Raw genomic sequence first — 18,249 nt, 5'->3', positions numbered from 1 at the left:
GTAATGCTAACAGCCTAACCTGATTTTAATGGTCTTTTAATTAATTAATCAATCAATCAACCAACTAATTAATTAACTAATTAACTAATTAATCAATTAATTAATTAATTTTTTGCCAAAGTCAGATTTTGGCAGGAAATGACTCCATAGTTGAATGGGATTAGCACGGCAATGTGTAACATGTTGGCGAAACAACAACAAAAAACAATCTGATTCTGTTTCCTCTGCCTGTGGCGTTGCTCTTACCATCTACTCGAAGCACGAGTGGTGTGGGTGGTCCTTGAACACTACTTTTGGTGACTGTGTTGGTGACTACACAAGTGTAGTTGCCCACGTCAGAGGGTTCAACTTTGGCGATGTACAGGTTGCCAGTCTTCTGAGACACGAATCGCCGCGTGTCCTGGACGACAAACGATGGGTACTGATTGAAGATCCACGTGAAGCTAAGATCTGTAAACAGTTGCAGACAGAGCAGATGTGAGGTGCGCAATTTAAATAACGAATGTGATTCATCAGCAGCCATTTCAGGTGGAAGGCATGCCTTTAGTGATAAAGCAATTAGCGGATCGAACGGTGCCAGCTTTCCGTGATTAAAAAGTGAAATGAATAACCAAGAAGTAATTACTCTCCTAATCCTGAATGGGTGATTTAATGTGTTGGATTCGCTAGGTTATAGGATAATTGCGATGGCACGAAGACGTTACTCACGGCAATACTAATGACTGCATCTTATTCATTATTCTGCTTACTGTCATGATTGGATCATACTACATTTTAGAGCAGTAAAATGAGTCACATTTTGTAGCTGACAAGGACCCACAGAAGTTAATAAATTTACTTTTAAACTACCGGTGCTTCATTAAAAATTATATGATGGCTCAAAAATGCCCCCTTCCTGTTTTATGTATATTTATCATACAGTACATAACATGTTTTAGATCATCAAGTCAGTTATCATAGGCAATAAAGACAGGCCGAGTAAATATAAAATGTAGTTTGTAAATGATTCGATTTAAGAAGGGAAACGAAGCTGGTGGGCCTTTGTGAAAAAGTGAAAACCCATCACGCATGGTTGGAGCCATTATCTTTAAATGAATAAGAAAACTGAGACCAGTTGTGAACTTTTCCAGAAGTGGTTGGCCAACCAAGATGACTCCAAGAGTGCAACCGCGACTCGTCCAGGATGTCACCAGATAACACAAAGCATCCAAAGAACTACAGCACTCAATGACCTCAGTTAAGGTCAGTGTTTGTGATGCAACAAAAGAGAAAGACAACTGGCAAAAAAAAGGCATTGATTGGAGAATTAAAACTCACTTTTGCTGAAAGAGAATTAAAGAGATTCACCTCACATTTGCCTAGAAACGCTTAATAATCCTCAAGACCTTTGGAGAGAAATTGTGTGACCTGTAACAAAAGTTGAGCTTATTCAAAGGTGTGCAGCCCGTAACATTTACGAAAAGGAACATCATCGCAACATAATAATATAGGTGGTGGTGTTGGTAGCGGGACGGTCTGGTGATGCTTTGCTACTTCAGGAACTGGATGATGCAGCGATTAATGGTCAATGAATTCTGCTGTCTACAAAGACACCCTGCAGGCACACATCCGGCCATCAGGTCACGCCCTCAAGGTCAAGCACTCTTGAATTACCCAGAAAACACCCCAAGACATATCAGCAAGTGCCCTTGTGAATGGCGACAAAAAAATCCAGTTGAGATGCTGTGGGATAACCTTAAATGGGCAGTTCTTGCTCATGGCTAAATTAAAAAATATTCTGCCAAGAACAGTAGGCCAAAATTCCTCCAAAGTGATGCAAAAGGCTTCCTGCAAATGTTTGATTCCAGTTATGGTTGCCAAGGGCAAATACCTTTTCACAGACCGTAATCAATAAAATCATCATTAAGAAACCATACTTTGTACGATATTTGCTTGAGTTGTCCATGTGAGACATAAAAATTGGTTTTAAGATCCGGAACATTTCCTTTGAGAGTGATAAATATAAGGGCAATTATCAGCAATATAGAAAGGAGTCAATGCTTTTTTTCTTTACTGCATTGCATTACAAAAGAGATTCGGGGTATCGCTGCATTGTACTGTTCATGCACCATTAAATTGAGTTCCTATAGGACTCCCTGCAAGATAAACCGAGTAGAAGAGAGGCTTCACAACAACAACATAAGATGACAAAAAAAGCAAAAAACAAATACCCGGTACCCGGTACACTGTCTTGACACGTTGACACCCGGATACACTGCCCTGCACCATGTTATATCCCTGTCCCGAAGTAAAAGCCACAGAATCATCTGTCAAGTAGAGGGAATAATTGCAATGTGATTCAAACACTCCAACACCAGATAAGAATTGCTCACATTTTTGCTTTAGGGGGACAGAGGATATGTGGGCTTTGACTTGCTACTGACACCTACACAACACACCGTGTTCACACTTGTCACTCTGCTTAGTATCAACTACGGCAAGAGTTTCCTGCTTGACATTCTTGTGTATCCTGTGTTGGCGTACATCTGCTTAGAAGTACACTCTAAGACAGCCAAGTATGTACACCATTTCAGATCAATTTCAAATTAGAAACTGACAGAAATTGTCCTGATTTAACCATCCCTCCATCCATTTTCCGATCCGCTTTATCCTCATAAGGGTCGCAGGGCCCTCTGGAGCCTATCCCGGCTGTCTTCGGGCAGTAGGCGGGGGACACCCTGAACTGGATGCCAGTCAATCGCATGGCACACAGAGACAAACGGCCATCCGCACTCACACTGAGGGACATGTCATGCATGTTTTTGGATTGTGGGAGGAATCCGGAGTACCTGGAGAAAACCCACGCAGGCACGGGAAGAACATGCAAACTCCACACAGGGAGAACGGAGCTGAAATCGAACCTGGTACCTTTGCACTGTGACACGCTAATCACTGGGCCACCGCTGTCACGATTTATGATGGATATATATCTTTTTTTCAGCAACACATCCGTCAGATGAATCAAAGCACGGCATCATGGCATGGGCCAGATTTAAGTTAATAGTTGTGACAGCATTGTTTCCTCTCACAGGGAATTTTTGATGCAGCTACTGATAAAGTTTGATATTTTGGCTATTTTTCATTGTTTTCTTGTTAGTGCACCACGGAATATGGTGAAGACGAAGGATTTACGAGGTGTATCAATACACCAGGATTGGATTTTTGGCGACAGTGGGACAGCGGGATTCTGGTTAAGTTAAGTTAAAGTTGACGTTCAAGTTCAAGTCGACTTTATTGTCAAATGTGCTACATGTGCAACATACATATAAGACATATGCACATAACGTAAGACAAACAAAGTAAAACTTTTTGGCCTTTTAGGAGTTAAATGTTCTTGACAGCACAACAGTTTGACAAATAAATGTTTGTGAAATGCATGTGATTGTATGCGTGTGCAAAGCTCTTTGGGCTATGATGTGGATACCATGCCCTCCGTTTACCATTTTAATCAACTTACCGTATTTTCACGACTATTCGACGCATCGTACTAATGGCCGCAGTCTCATTAATGGGTGACATTTCTGTATTTTACACATACACAGGACGCATCGTACTAATGGCCGCAGTTTTACAGTGGTAAAACATACGCCCTCAACCCTCCGGGAATAACGGCAAGCTCAGAGTTCATTTGCTTGACTTGTTTTTTTCACCGCTGCTGTGAGATGGGCACGCATGCCAAAAGCATAACCGGTGGCTTTAAGTTTGAACTGAGCTTCGTAGGCGTGTCTTTTTGTCGAATTTATTTTCAGGGGTTCTTAGAAACCAAAACCGGAGTTGTTTTGCAACAATGCACATTGCCACACTCTATACAAGTGTTGGTACTCGCTTGAGGCGTCCACTTACACGCCCACCCTTCACCATTGGCGGACTAGCTTGCCTGTCCTCTCTCTCCCTCTATCTCTCTCTCTCCCTCTCCATATATGTATATATACACGCCCACCCTTCCCTGATTGGCCAACTTCTTTCCCGCATGCCTGGCCACAGTCACTTCCGCCTTTTCTCTATATAAACAGCGTGTCGGCTGTCAGTCAGATTTTGGAACTCAGCGCATATAAAGGACGCTCCGCACCATAAGGCGTCCTGTCCATTTTGGAGAAAATTTAAGACTTTTAATGGCGCCTTATAGTCGTGAAAATACGGTAGATTTTTGATCTGTTGATTATAACGTGTTTTTTTTTTTTCCAACTGACAGAAGCAATTACAAAAGCCTGTTGCAGAGAACATGACAGACGGACAAACTGACAATGACACGGACAAACTGACAATGACAGTTTGGTTCGGTTTGAAATAACGAATGGACCGAAAATGACGGATGAGTGCTCAGGCCGATGACGAAAATTTTGAAAATTGCCCACCTCTGGAAATTTGTAAATGAACTGAATCTGGCAATCAAATGTATGCAAAAAAAAGTTGCATCAAGCATTCATCTCTGGATTAAAAAAAAGAAAAGTTATAATCTCTTCTACCTTGACGTTCACCCTTGTCCATGTGACATGCATCAATCATAACACGCTCATTTTATCCGTTGTACTGTACTCACAGTGAGAACAGCTGTAATATCATCCGTGTGCCTAAATAATACATCCCAGCAATCATTCTAACAGGAACATGTATATTTAATGATCCTTCTGAAACATCCTCCAAAAGGTGAATGGAATGACAAAAGTAACAACAACTAAGGAGCTCCTAATTGGTTGGTTAAAAATGTATTGCAAAAAGCAAAAAATGGGAAATTGAAAACATCAGTGTTTTCAGTTTCCCATTTTTTTGCTGATGATTTTTCATCCTCTGAAAGGGCTTTAATTGAATAATGCAAAGATATATGCCAGTGAGTGACATCTTTTCATTACGATTACATAAGCTTTTGTATAATGAACAGGCAGCATCAATTCCCCTGGACTGGCATGAGCGCAAGGAAGAAAAATACAACATGACAGGCCAAGGACATCGTGAATCAAGACAATATTGTGTCGGAGGAAAGTGTGCAGTCGACTTGTTTTGATGTACTGTATGTGCATTCATGTTTTAACTGATTGTTTTTTTTCCCGTGGAATCAAATTTTAGGTATTTGTTGAAAAACTCACCTATTTGCAGCCATCTGTTTATTTTAGTTCTCTTTCGGTAAAGATGTCACAAGCTCTTGCCAAAGCACTAATAGAACTTGTCATTGCTGTTTTTATAGGTTGTGAAGACGATGTTGAAATGAGTTTCAGGTTGTATTCATGACTCATAGTTTGGGGTATATTTAGGGTTTGAACTACGAGGGAATTATGAATGTTTCAGGGTGGGACTTAAATTACTCCAGAATTTTAGCCATTGGAGGCAAGTCTTGGGTACACTCTACTCACAATTTTGTTCCCATAGCTATCTGAATTCATAACACACACATCCCGTCCATTAAATGGCTTCGGTCACGCACATAAAAATCCCTCGAAGCCATATACGTGTTATTAGTCGCCAGCAAACATCTTTTTTTGAAGGAAGCTGCAATCGAGAAAGAGAACAAGTGATTTCAGCCTTGAGTAGATCTAAAAGGGCTCCTTCCATTAGTGGAAAAGAGGTCAGATGCATTAGGTTCTCTCTGACCACACATATTCAGACCTTCTAAAAGGCAAAGGGTTGCACAAATAACATCTAACCTAAATGCAAAAAAAAAAAGAAAAAACATGCTTGACGAATAGTTTTCCATTTTATCCAATTTTGACCATCTTTTAAATTCAGTCCATACAGCTCACAGATGAAGAGCATTGTGACTGCATCCAACTACTTTCGAGAGCTGTCAAAAGGGCTTTGGGGCATCATGAAAATGAAATAATGGCCCCCTGAATCATGCATGGGAGACTGAAAACCTTTGAAGGGGAAATGAGGCGGATTCCTGTTCAAGACCCTGTTTTGTGGTCATGAATTATGTCCTATCAGCTTTTATGAGCGCTTGTATCTCACTTTTACTGAACTTTGTGTATGTCTTTTCTGTGTTTCTAATGTGCATCATGAAGCATTGTTGACGCGTCTCATGTAATGAAACTGCTGCAAGAGCAGCCTGGATTTGACACATTTTTATTTCAGTTGTTGTGATTTGCATTATTTGCTCTTCCTCTGATAATTTAATAATTACATTGGATTTTTATGCTGCCTGATCAACGCATATCAATACTGTGAATATATGTGTGTGTGTGTGTGTGCACCCGCGCGTGTGTTCAGCTACGTCAATATGACTGCCAATATTACTGGGCTTTCAGAAAAGATGCTGAAAATTGAGGGCCTAATTCATGTCTGCTACCAAACCTTTCCATCTCTAGTCATAATCTGTGATGACAACCACTGAAAATATTGGTAGAAAATGGATCATTTCAATTTCTGTGCTGGGTCTCACGAGAAAAGCTACGATCCATCACAACAAGACATGAAAGGACTTATGGGGTCTACTTGTGTGCCCAAATTCTGGCTCGGGCTGAATTTATGCTATATGATGAAATCAGCAGCGAAAAGGAAGGGATCCTTGATACAATGACATTTACATGAAATTAATTTATTCAATTTGCAAAATTATACTCGACACCCCTAGTGACAATAATATTGTGACAGATGCGCAGCTATATTCATTCATTCATTCATTCATCTTCCAAACCGCTTGATCCTCACTATGGTCGCGGGGGGTGCTGGAGCCGATCCCAGCTGTCTCCGGGCAGTAGGTGGGGGACACCCTGAATCGGTTGCCAGCCAATTGCAGGGCACACAGAGACGAACAACCATTCATGCTCACACTCACACCTAGGGACAATTTAGAGCGTTCAATCAGCCTGCCACGCATGTTTTTGAATGTGGGAGGAAACCGGAGCACCCGGAGAAAACCCACGCAGGCCCGGGGAGAACATGCAAACTCCACACAGGGAGGCCGGAGCTGGAATCGAACCCGGTACCTCTGCACTGTGAAGCCCACGTGCTAACCACTGGACTACCGGGCCGCCTGCGCAGCTATAATGAAAGTAAAATTTAACACAGAAACTGAATGCACACAATCGATGCAATTTTTGCAATATGGTCTTTTCATTCAGGGTGTAGCGTTTGCCGCCATTTTTTGCATTCACATGTGTTTCTTTTGTCTTTTTTAAAGATTAATTAAATCTTATGAATGAATATAAAATGTTTTGTACAACACAGTGGCCAATACGTATAAGGCTTTATAAAACCTGATGCGATATTCCCAAACGATCTCAGGATGGGGCCCAATGTTGGAACTCGTTTTGTATGGGCCAATTTGGATCAGTACAGTACTACCAAACACGCACTCGGAGGAAGTGCGAGGCTTCAACATCGCAGCAATATCCTTGCTTAACTGTACTGCCCGCTCCAAACCAAGACATGTATTTTTGGCGTCTGTGAAATCCCGCATGAGTGGGTGACATCTTTAATTAAGATGGTCTGTGTGCACTGCCGCATTTCACTGAGCTATGGAAACTCTTTCATTCCTGCACAGTCACAACTTAGAAAAACACGTTTTGGAACCAAAACATCTTCATCTCAATAATGGCCCGTGCAATATGCTCATGAGAAGCACGTGCAATAAGTTTGATATGGACCCCTGTGCTTTTATCTGACTTTGACCAGACCTATGCAACCTTAAATCTACATCACCATTCAATAAATATATCTAGAGCTCAGGCACCTAACTTTTTTTGCCCGAAAATAATATTTTCAAGTCACAGATCTCATGTATGCACCAATCAAATTCACCAAAATCGCATTACACTACCTGCGCCAAAACTTCACAGGCATAACGTTCAAAGACTTTGTGCAAATTGCCGGGGGCATCTTAGAAAGCCCAGCATAGTGCAGAGAAATTCACCAAATTCCCAGACAACAGCATGAATGTTTGCCCGAAACCGAAAATCATCTGGAGATAAATACTGAGCATGATGTAGCATTCCGGACGTAGCTTTGGGTTGGAACACGGTGGGGACTGGGGGATGCAGGGAAGTGAGGCGGCTATATTTAACTCTTGCTAGCAGCATGAATATCGCAGACTTCACCTTTAACAACCAGTAATGACCCATATTGCTAAATCAACGTTGACCGGATGTTCTTTGCGCATCCTTAACACAGCCCTGCGGCTAATGGGGAAGGCAGGCTAGCAAAGTACCAAGAGCATAGAATTATAAATCGGTGTTCCAAGAGATATGAAATAGCCCGAGGCTCAGATAAATGCCTCGTCACAGTCAAATGCAATAGTCAATTTTGGCAAAATAATGTATTCTAGCCACAAAGGATGTTATAAATGGAACAACTACATATTAAGGTTAAACCATTCTTGAAAACTCATTTGCAACTATTTGGCACAAGGCCTTTCCCAGATGTTTTTGAAACATGCAATGTTGAGTTTCAGAAGACATTCAATTGACAAAAAAAAAAACACATTTTGTGAAATTCACAGCACACCCGTTGATGGATTATGCTACCTATACTATAACATCTATCGCCAGGACTCATGTGTTTACTGTACATATGAATTATTTAAATGTGGTTGGAGATAGCAGTGCACAGATTTTTTTTTAAATCTTTCGTGTGCACTGCTATCCATCTCGATTGAATACATTAAATTAGCAGCGATTGGATGCCATGCCATAAGGAACAACTGGTGAGTGTAAACCAGTGTGAATGTGTGTGTGTGTGTGCGCGTGTGTGTGTGTGTGTGTGTGTGTGACTGCAAAAACAACAACAAAAAGTATTTTGGGAGATAATTTACATAGTTCCATAAATTAGGCTGTGGATCGAGCAGTAGAATCACTCGTATTCCTACTGCTGGCAAGGCAATGAGAGGTGAGAAAAAAAAAATACTTGTATTTTTGTTTTTACTTCACTTTGTAGCAAGTAAATATAGTTTTATGGAAATGGTTCATTTCTATATTGTACAGGTCATGCAGTGAGAAGACGTCTGGATGATTGCAACTGGCGTCATGCTGACTTGGGACCAAGGACTATGTCCGACTCAGTGAATAAACGCAAAACATTTTTGGTCTTGACTTTTATGAGGAGTCAAGACCAAAAAAAACACTGTCACCACATATTGGTATGACAGTAAAATGCTTCTAGAGAAGGAACTTAATGCCCACACACACACGCGTACTCACACACCTGTATATAGCACATCCATTTTTGGCAAATGTTAAAATTGTAAATAGATCATCCAAATTCATTTTTTGTTTTTGCTTTTTTTTGCCAGCGAAATGGCTTTTTTCAGAATTTTTGTTCACATGTTCTACTGCAGCTTACTAAAGAATGACAAATGGTTGAAGAAAAAACATTTCTGATGAAAGAAGAGAGTCGAATCTTTATTTGGGTAATTTCCATGATTATAAGGCCACAGAACAAACTAGCCATTAATCTTGATCATCCAAATAAATGCAGCGAAATCCAAATAAATGCAGCGAGACTAAATCTATTGAATTGTTCTGCTTGTTGGAATTCTGGCCGTATCATTTTTGGTCAGTCAGACACTCACATTGAATGAGGAGTATTCAGAGATCCCATCCCACGAAAAACAACAACAGTAAATGAATGATTTGTTTTTCACTTTTTTTTTATTGTGAGATGTTTTCAAAACCCCATCGCGAAAACACTGATTAATTACAGTTGGGTCAAAAAGTCATCTTACCTCCAGAGTGGAGGGGCGTGCCACAAAGTAATACCACTCCTTGACCTTCACGAACTCTCACTGGATTTCTTCTTTGGGTCTTGAAACTCTCCAAATCTGTTGACGCAAAGAAAAACCAATAAAGAGGAATAATCATTCCATTTCTCACCGAAGCTATAAAACGCATATAAGGCAAACAAGAAATGCCAAGTGGTTTATAGATGGTGGGGGGAGGGCGGGAAAAAGCCCCTGTCAGTCGTATCTGTGGTTTCTTCGTGAATTTATATCGGGTGCTGGGACTATCGCTGAAGGCTGTGATTCAACGCATAACGGTTTAATCCTTTCATGAGACACAAACGTTTGCATAGAAGCAGACACGACCCTCTGAAGTGCTTAAAGACTTCTGACTGGGGCAGAAAGCAATTCCTCTTGTATAAGTCACACATGAGTGAATGTAATTGCAATTGCACATTGTTATCACTTTGTGTGTTTCATGCGCTAACCGCACAAAGACCAATAGCATTTAAATCCCGATGACTGAAAGAACCAATTACATGTGTGACAACCTGCTGAGACTAAGAATATTATTGAAGCAGCTGTCTTGCAACAATTTGCCTCTTGCCTGGATCTCGGAGCTACTGCAGGGAATGCAGACCAAAAAAAAAAAAAATGCGCAGCTGCCATAAAATTACATAATTTTCCCCTGAATTGAAAAATAGCGAAATGAAAAAACATTGAGGAAAAAAAAAGGGTCTGTGCATTTCTAATACCTTCATAAAATTGTTTTCCCATTCTGTACCAGCATGAATGTTTATAAGCATGCATGGCAAATGGAACCTCTGCAGTATGACTGACCCAAGATGGATATTGTTATCAAAATATTATTTATAGGAACACCTACACCCACTCAAGTGGCATCAAATGTAGATCCCTCCATCTGGGCTAAAGCTCAGGAGAGTATGTGCTTTATTTATTTTGTCCCTCTCTTTCTGTGACGACACAACTGCTTTAGAAAGTGACAATGGTGTAGAAACAGCTGGAAGGCAAGGCAAGCAATTAGCAACACAAAAGGCCGTCAAGAAATTGATGGAAAGAACCTGGCAGACGGGAGATTACAACCTGCGCCAGATATAATAGTCAAGACATGAAATAACACAAGAATTGCAGGGAAGAAAATAGACACACCTAAGTGTCAAATAACGAGCAAATGAGTCCACACGATTGCAAAGAAACTACAGACAGACATATATACTCTGCACCAATGGGACACGACACAGGTGGAAGATACAATGTCAGGTAGTGTGGGGTAACTGAATCGAGAAAAGTGAAAACAAATGACATACAGGTGAAATGAATCATTACACCAGGTAGACAAAGGTACAGTATTTTCTGCACTATAAGGCACTTCGGATTATTAGGCACACCTTCAGTGAATGGCCTATTAAATAAAAAAAAAAAAAGAAAAATCATATTTAGGGCGCACTGCATTATAAGGCGCATAGAATAGAAGCTGCAATAGTGGCTGTCTTTGCACTATGCATCCACTAGATGGAGCTACACTGAAGGAATACAATACAATACAGCTTTATTTATATAGGGCCTTCACAACCGTGGCAGCTGGAAAAAAAGCTGTAAAACAGCAAAGTGATTTCACCCCCATAATTCTGCTTGCTACATGTCAGCTCTTATTGTTTGATAGAAAGCCCGCATTCATTAGTTATTTGTAGCTATTAACCTCTACTGCATAGAAGGACTTTTTTATGTTCATTCATTCATCTTCTGAGCCGCTTGATCCTCACTAGGGTCGCGGGGGGTGCTGGAGCCTATCCCAGCCGTCTTCAGGCAGTAGGCGGGGGACACCCTGAATCGGTTGCCAGCCAATCACAGGGCACACAGAAACGAACAACCAATCGCACTCGCACTCACACCTAGGGACAATTTAGAGTGTTCAATCAGCCTGCCACGCATGTTTTTGGAATGTGGGAGGAAACCGGAGCACCCGGAGAAAACCCACGCAGGCCCGGGGAGAACATACAAACTCCACACAGGGAGGCCGGAGCTGGAATCGAACCCGGTACCTCTGCACTGTGAAGCCGACGTGCTAACCACTCGGCTAGTTTGCGTGTTAAATGTCCCAACTATATTTAAATGTACCTCATGAGCCATCAAACGCACAAATTGTCGATGTTGGATGTCATGTTCCCAATATGACTACATCGGTTTGAACCCAACAGTGGTGTACATTATGAACAGGGATGCCAGTAACGTGTTATAATACAGCACGTTACTTACTCTAAAAAGTGCGCACTTGGAAGTAACTACTAAGCAAACGCGTTCGTTTATTTCATCCGTGTTTTCATGCTGCCACCGTACACACAGCGAAGGCGCTTTAAGTCTGTGTCCGTCTGTCAGACTGCACGTAGGAAACAGGAAGGCGCGCTAGGTTAAAACCTTCCTGTATAAATTAAATAAAAATATATCCAGAGGTCGACTTTGCCACGTTGACGGCAATCGAACTTAACTATCACTATTTTCTTTTCAAAGGACGGCTTTCCAATGAACTCGCTCCCATTCACTGCAGTGATAATTTCACTGACTAAAAAAAAATGTCATTCAATTATTTTTTTCTCCAGAAAACCAAAACAAAAATAGAATTCATTCATTGATACGATGAATGAGAACTCGATTGATTGACGATTTCCAATCAGAAGATAACGTGAGAGCGTTCCGTCTCACAGGTGACCTCACTCGGGGAAACAGGCAGAGACAATCCGAAAAATAAAAGACTTCCTAAACTCTGAGAGTGCAAACTTCACGATTCAATATTCATGTCACATATGGTGGGGTGCAAATGAGCTGGAGACACTAAAAGCCAACAATGCCTGACAAGCCAAGCTGTTCTGCACCCTGGATCATCTTATCAAGCCAATCGCAGCGCTGCACCTCCCTCTGCTTTCTCCATAGTAATGCTTGGGCTATTTTGAGTGCCTTCAGATCCATGAAATTGAATGTGAATTAGCTGTTTTGGGCTAGCTCCTCCAATGTGACCCACTGTAATGAATGAGCTAACACAAAAGAAAAATCAAAGCTGTTCTAGTAGAGGGTAAACTTATTTGTTTTTTTTTTGTTTGTTTTTACAAGTAGATGGAAAGGACAAACAAAGTTCGCCCCATGCCCCTGGCTTTTTAAATATATTTGTATTATATTTATTGTTTCAATATTACATATAATTGGCCCAAACCTTGCAGACCCAGAGGTTTCTTAAATTAAAGAAGCCAATGTCATGGGTTTGACTTAATTTTTTTTTAAATTAATTGACAGCTTAAAGCCAACAAACTCTAACCTAAAATTTACTCCCGCGTTAGTTTCAGAGTAACTCAAAGATGAGCAGAGATTCTCATCCACTGTGTTGTGTGTGGGAGATCATGAAGTGCGCTGAGGGAAATTATTTAATTTGTCTAATTTCATTTGTCTGAAATATTTGTTGACTAGAAATCATGTTTTTGTTTCACCCACCCGTGCCAGTGGCATAGAGTAAAAAAAACAAATATTTTTACACTTGATGACAAAAGTTAAAAATAGCTTTGTGTTCAATTAAACATGCTTCGATTTCACACTGAGTAATTAATTCGTGCGTGTAAACGGAGATGAGCTCATCCTAATTTCAGGATATATCCACTTCTTTTTGTGACATTTTTGGTGGCGTGCCAGGAGATTTCTGTCATGCAAAAAAAATGTACCTTGGCTCAATTAAGGTTGGGAAAAACTGACTTTAAGTATTGAGGACCAAAATATACTCATGCACAACTCCCCAAAAATATGACGTGAGTCTCGAAAACACAAAGCCTGAAATGATAAAATTTTAAGCAATCCGATTCATTGAAAGAAGCTCATCATAATACCGTCTGAAGTGTGTTGGATTGTTTGCATTAATTTAGAGTTGGTCGTTCGATGGAGCAGCATTCAATCGTCCCCGTGACTACTTTTGCTTTCTTCTCAAAATGACAACACTGCAGGCTACGGGAACAGTCCACTTACAGTACTGCTTCCTCCTTTGTATCTTTGTCGAAAAATTCAGGCCTTTCAACTTCTATTTGATTTAAAAAAACAACAAAAAAAACCCACTGGCTCACTCATAGAAACTGCAGTTCAAAAGAAGTTTGATTTTAAGGCAGAAGCACCGACGAACAAATCCACAGCTGATGGCGTTGAGGTTAGGAAGAGGAAGTAACAAATATCTTACAGCGGTAAGATGGAAAGAATGCAAAGCAGGAGTAATTACTGCCTTAAATTTGATCGAGGAAGTCACGGGGCAGCTCGATACAAGCGAGTCACATCCTGCTTTGCTTTCATATAAACAAGCCATTTCACCCTTCATTAAACACAATGTTATACCCTTGTGGATTTATGCGCAGCTCACTAACTCGGCTGTGCATTTCTCCTTATCGGGACAGTGACCCAATCCAGCATGCCCGTATTGCAGAACACTACAATCAATGTCTTTTTTTTTTTTTTTTTTTGTGCAAAACTCTTCCATTTAGCACCGGCAGATTATAAAACTCAATCTGGCTAGACAATCGCCAAGATTATTCAATCCAGCCCTCGTAGTAGTAACATAGAGCCTCGATTAAAAATAAATAAATAAAATAATTAAGTCATTGTTGTCATCTGGCTCAAGAGTGTTTATATTTGCCAGGGTTTAAGGCTGTACCAGATGGTAAGAGAAAGTGTTATATCATCCATCTGGCAGAGGATTACAAATGTTCTTAACTCATACGTATGAGCCGCACATCCGTGGGATTGGATCTGCAGATATATCGTTTGGTGAGGCAAATCTAAGGCATTGAAAGTGTCAGCAGGGAGTCACACAACACAAAGACATCGTTAAAGAGGACCTTGTGTTGTTGGGTTTTTTTTTGTTGTTTTGTTTTTTTAGGAATAATTTCCCTCTTGTGTTCATTCTCAAGAAACCAGCCTTGATTATAGTTTGTCTTTGTCGGATGCAAATGAAGATCCAAGCCCCGGCTTCATTGCGGGGAGAGCTTTGTCTTTGTCGAACACAACGTGTAGCTGAGGGAGTCGTCAGCCTGGAGGTCTTTGAAAAAGCATATTGCCCTACTCGGACTCACAGTCTGTTACAAATGACCCGGGACCGACTCTCATAACAGGCTGCTGCACCGTGAGTTATTTCCTCGGCCGGAGACGTGCTCAATCACGCAACACACTTAATTAAGTTAAACCAGGACCAATAAATATGATGTACGACATATCAGCAGTGAAACTTGTCCCCATCTGTTGACGCAAGCGGCGAGTCCCAGGTCTGGCCCGGGAGATGGATGAGAACCATCACAATGAAATGCAGTTCGGGTCACGTCTGAAAATTGACAGGCGGTAGGAATATGACCCACAGCCCGATAGAACATCAAGCCCGCCAATCTGTACAGCACATTGGGGACAAGGATGAAACAAACCGAGCTAAAATGGGTACATGAGGTACCCACTCCCCCCCCCCCCCATGCACCCAGAGATAAGCTGAGCATCTTCTACCACGTAGACAGAAGCATTCCGTCAAGGTGTGCCATCTATTTATTGATACGAGGGCCGGCATTCGATATGGACACCCATCAAGAGCGCAGGCCCCAAGCTCACCTCGCCATCAAAGATGCCTGATAAAATGTGACGGATGAGGCCTGTCGAGAAGCATCGAGATAAGTTCCGTCAAGGCCCCCACGTCACAAAATCATCCGGGCTTCATCAATTGGATCTCAAGTTCAGAAACACCAGACAGAATGAAACGCTTGAGTGAAGCGCTAGCGCGCGAACGTGAATTATATAAACATGAAAAGATGATTTGCGTTTTCTCGTTATTTAACCGAATGGAGAATGTTGTGATTGCGGGAAGATCACATCTGACATTGCCGAGAGAATCCCGCTGGGTCATTATATTTTCAGCAAAATGCTACATCTGTTCCAATGAAACTTTTACTCAGGCAAACAGCAACTGCAACTAAAAAGTTCAATTGAGGAGACCCAAACTTTAAATATGTGAAATCAACACAAATATACTTAAAAAAAAAAAAAACAAGAATATTTACTTGTTTAAAGTAGGATAAAGAAACACCTGCAATTCAAATTAAAATCTCTTTTCTCATGAGTTTGATGAAAGTACAAAGTTGTAAACTTTTCAAGCCTCAGCTGGTGGCAAAAATATATTTCCAGTGCCTCTTCGGGTTGAGCTCTTGCCAAGCACGAAGCTCACACAGGCACAGCGAAGCTTTAATATGTTCCAGTTTGAATATTTCTCATGATCAACTTTTCAAATTATTTCCTTCTAAATTCTCACGAGGTTGCATTTCTTTTCTCTTAATAACGGCAATTTTTTTTTTTTTTTTGCGGTTGTTTCCTCAATTAATAAAAAGAACAGTTTCCCCAGATGAACTCACAGGCAATGTGAAGACTGGCCTCTCTGCTGACGATTGTGCCAAATGAGTTTGATGCCAGACACTGAAATACGCCGGCATTGTCTTCCTGACTCAGATGAGTAATGTGCAAGTTTCCTCCCGTGAGAGAGTATCGTGACCCCGGTGTCGGCAAGATGAAAGAGTCATTCAGCCTCCACCTGTGAAAAGAAGATGGAGCGAAAAGAGCAAGTGAGTCACAATATGGAATAATTCGAAAAAAATGAAGAAACACTAACTGGGATTTTCTCAGTGCATCCAATCAATAAGAGAGTTCATCTGGGCCAAATTTGGAGCCATTTAACCCTTTCAGGGTCAGCGGTCACTACCGTGAACAGCTTGTCATGTTATCAGGTTACAGGTTATATCATTATTGTTGCATGAAAAACTCGAAAGCATCCAAATTTATTCTGATAATTTCTTTGCATGGGATTCTCAGCAAAATTGCGAGAACATCCTTGGAAGGCTACATACCACAAAAAGGGGGAAAGGGGAAGTACAAACAAGGCAGCGAACAAAACAGTAACCCTGAAAACGTCTGCACGGCATTCATAAAACCGAAATGCATTGACTCGAAATGACCAAAATACAGCTTTCGAAAGATTGTTCTGGTTTATTTGGGCTTTAAGTGAGAGGCCTTCCTTCAAAATGAAAAGCTCTAACCTTGTCTGACATTTAATGTTCTTTTATGTTGTATGTCCTTCCAGCGTCCCACAATGTTGCATTTTCGAGTTCAACAAATGTGTGGGCATGTTTTTGTGTGCGTATTCTGAAAAAAAAAAAAAACCCTTAGCGATGAGTTGAACTTATTCCACAATGAGGTTTGCGGTCTCGTTGCAAAATCTAAAGTATTACGCCTATATTTTGCAGAATCATAGCTCAAATCTATTTAGTCATGACAATGCAGTCCAACCTCTATTCAACCTTCTCCATTTACATTTCCACCTCCATAATGTTCACATTTCAAATTCCCGATTTCACGTGGTTCATTTTCCATATGCCGATTTTGCTTACAACCACCACCCTTATAATGTAAACTTCATTGTAACGACCAGCTTTTTCCCCACAAAATGAAAAAAAGACCTTTGTTGTAACCAACCGCGGGAAGCTAACTGCCGCCGCGACCTTGCTTATAAACAAAATGTACAGTGCGGGATTCCCCTCCGTTACTTCGCAACGGTACTGATCGACTCGTACATTGTTGTCCGGGACTCTCCCTCACGACGCTCACCCGAAACTACGGATTGGCAAAGGCATGGATTCTCGTAAAATCATCCGTAATGGCAACAACATCAAGGCAGAGTTTGAGGTCAACAGACGATTATCGTAAACGGCTTTCGGGATGCGGCACATCTTGAACTTTCATTTGCAGAGTGAATGTTTTCTTCCTCCTGTGTACCGTATTTTCCGGACTATAAGTCACTCCTTAGTATAAGTCGCACCCGCCATAAAATGCATAATAAAGAAGAAAAAAAACATGCGTAAGTCGCACCCCCGGACAAACTATGAAAAAAACTGAGACTTATAATCCAGAAAATACGGTACACGTATTTGTAATTGACTGAAACCGTATTGCTTTTCATGTTTTGACGTCTATAAACGTTCATACTCTATTACACATCGTAATTGGCTGCCATTTTTTTGGAAATGGTAACACCGAACTACCGTTATAACGTATAGTTTCGTTATGTCCCTCGGGGTACGTTGTAACAAGGCTCGACTGTACCTCTTCAAAGAGTCTAAATCAATGTGCAAAAAGAGCTTTTTATTCTGAATGACCAAGAAAAGAAGAGGGAAAAAACAGTTTTGACTATCTGTCTCAATACAACGCCGCAATTGCGACTACTGTGTTCCACTCTCAGACACAAGATTCTCTTTTTGACTCTCCCTCTATTTTCCAATTGAAATGTTTTTTGAAAAAGAGCTCTGGGCAGCACCGAACAAGGGCAGGAATCAAGAGACGTATGCAGCCAGCCTGTGCTCAACACTAGATTAGGTGATTAGATTTTGTGATTTGGAGCCGCAGCTGCAGCACCTCCACATGAGACACATCAACGGGTTGTGATGATGACTTGCGGCAAGCTGGGGCTCAGACAGAAAAAGTCTACAAACCCCTGTTCA

At 41.0% G+C, this 18,249-nt stretch overlaps 1 protein-coding gene across 2 annotated transcripts in view; it reads right to left on the bottom strand.

Annotated features, from left to right (window-relative positions):
- Positions 1 to 18,249, bottom strand: part of cntn3a.1 (contactin 3a, tandem duplicate 1) — an 89,279-nt gene that overhangs the window by 44,860 nt on the left and 26,170 nt on the right. For both annotated transcript variants that reach the window (XM_052050954.1, XM_052050945.1), the window contains exons 4-6: positions 16,114 to 16,289; positions 9,692 to 9,787; positions 247 to 450 (exon numbers count right to left, since the gene is read on the bottom strand). In XM_052050954.1, the coding sequence (XP_051906914.1) occupies positions 247 to 450; positions 9,692 to 9,787; positions 16,114 to 16,289 (476 nt within the window). The remainder of the gene's footprint in view (positions 1 to 246; positions 451 to 9,691; positions 9,788 to 16,113; positions 16,290 to 18,249) is intronic.

The sequence above is a fragment of the Hippocampus zosterae genome, chromosome 2, assembly GCF_025434085.1.
Source record: "Hippocampus zosterae strain Florida chromosome 2, ASM2543408v3, whole genome shotgun sequence".
NCBI classification, from domain to species: Eukaryota; Metazoa; Chordata; class Actinopteri; order Syngnathiformes; family Syngnathidae; genus Hippocampus; species Hippocampus zosterae.
This window is presented reverse-complemented; position numbering and strand designations above follow the sequence as displayed.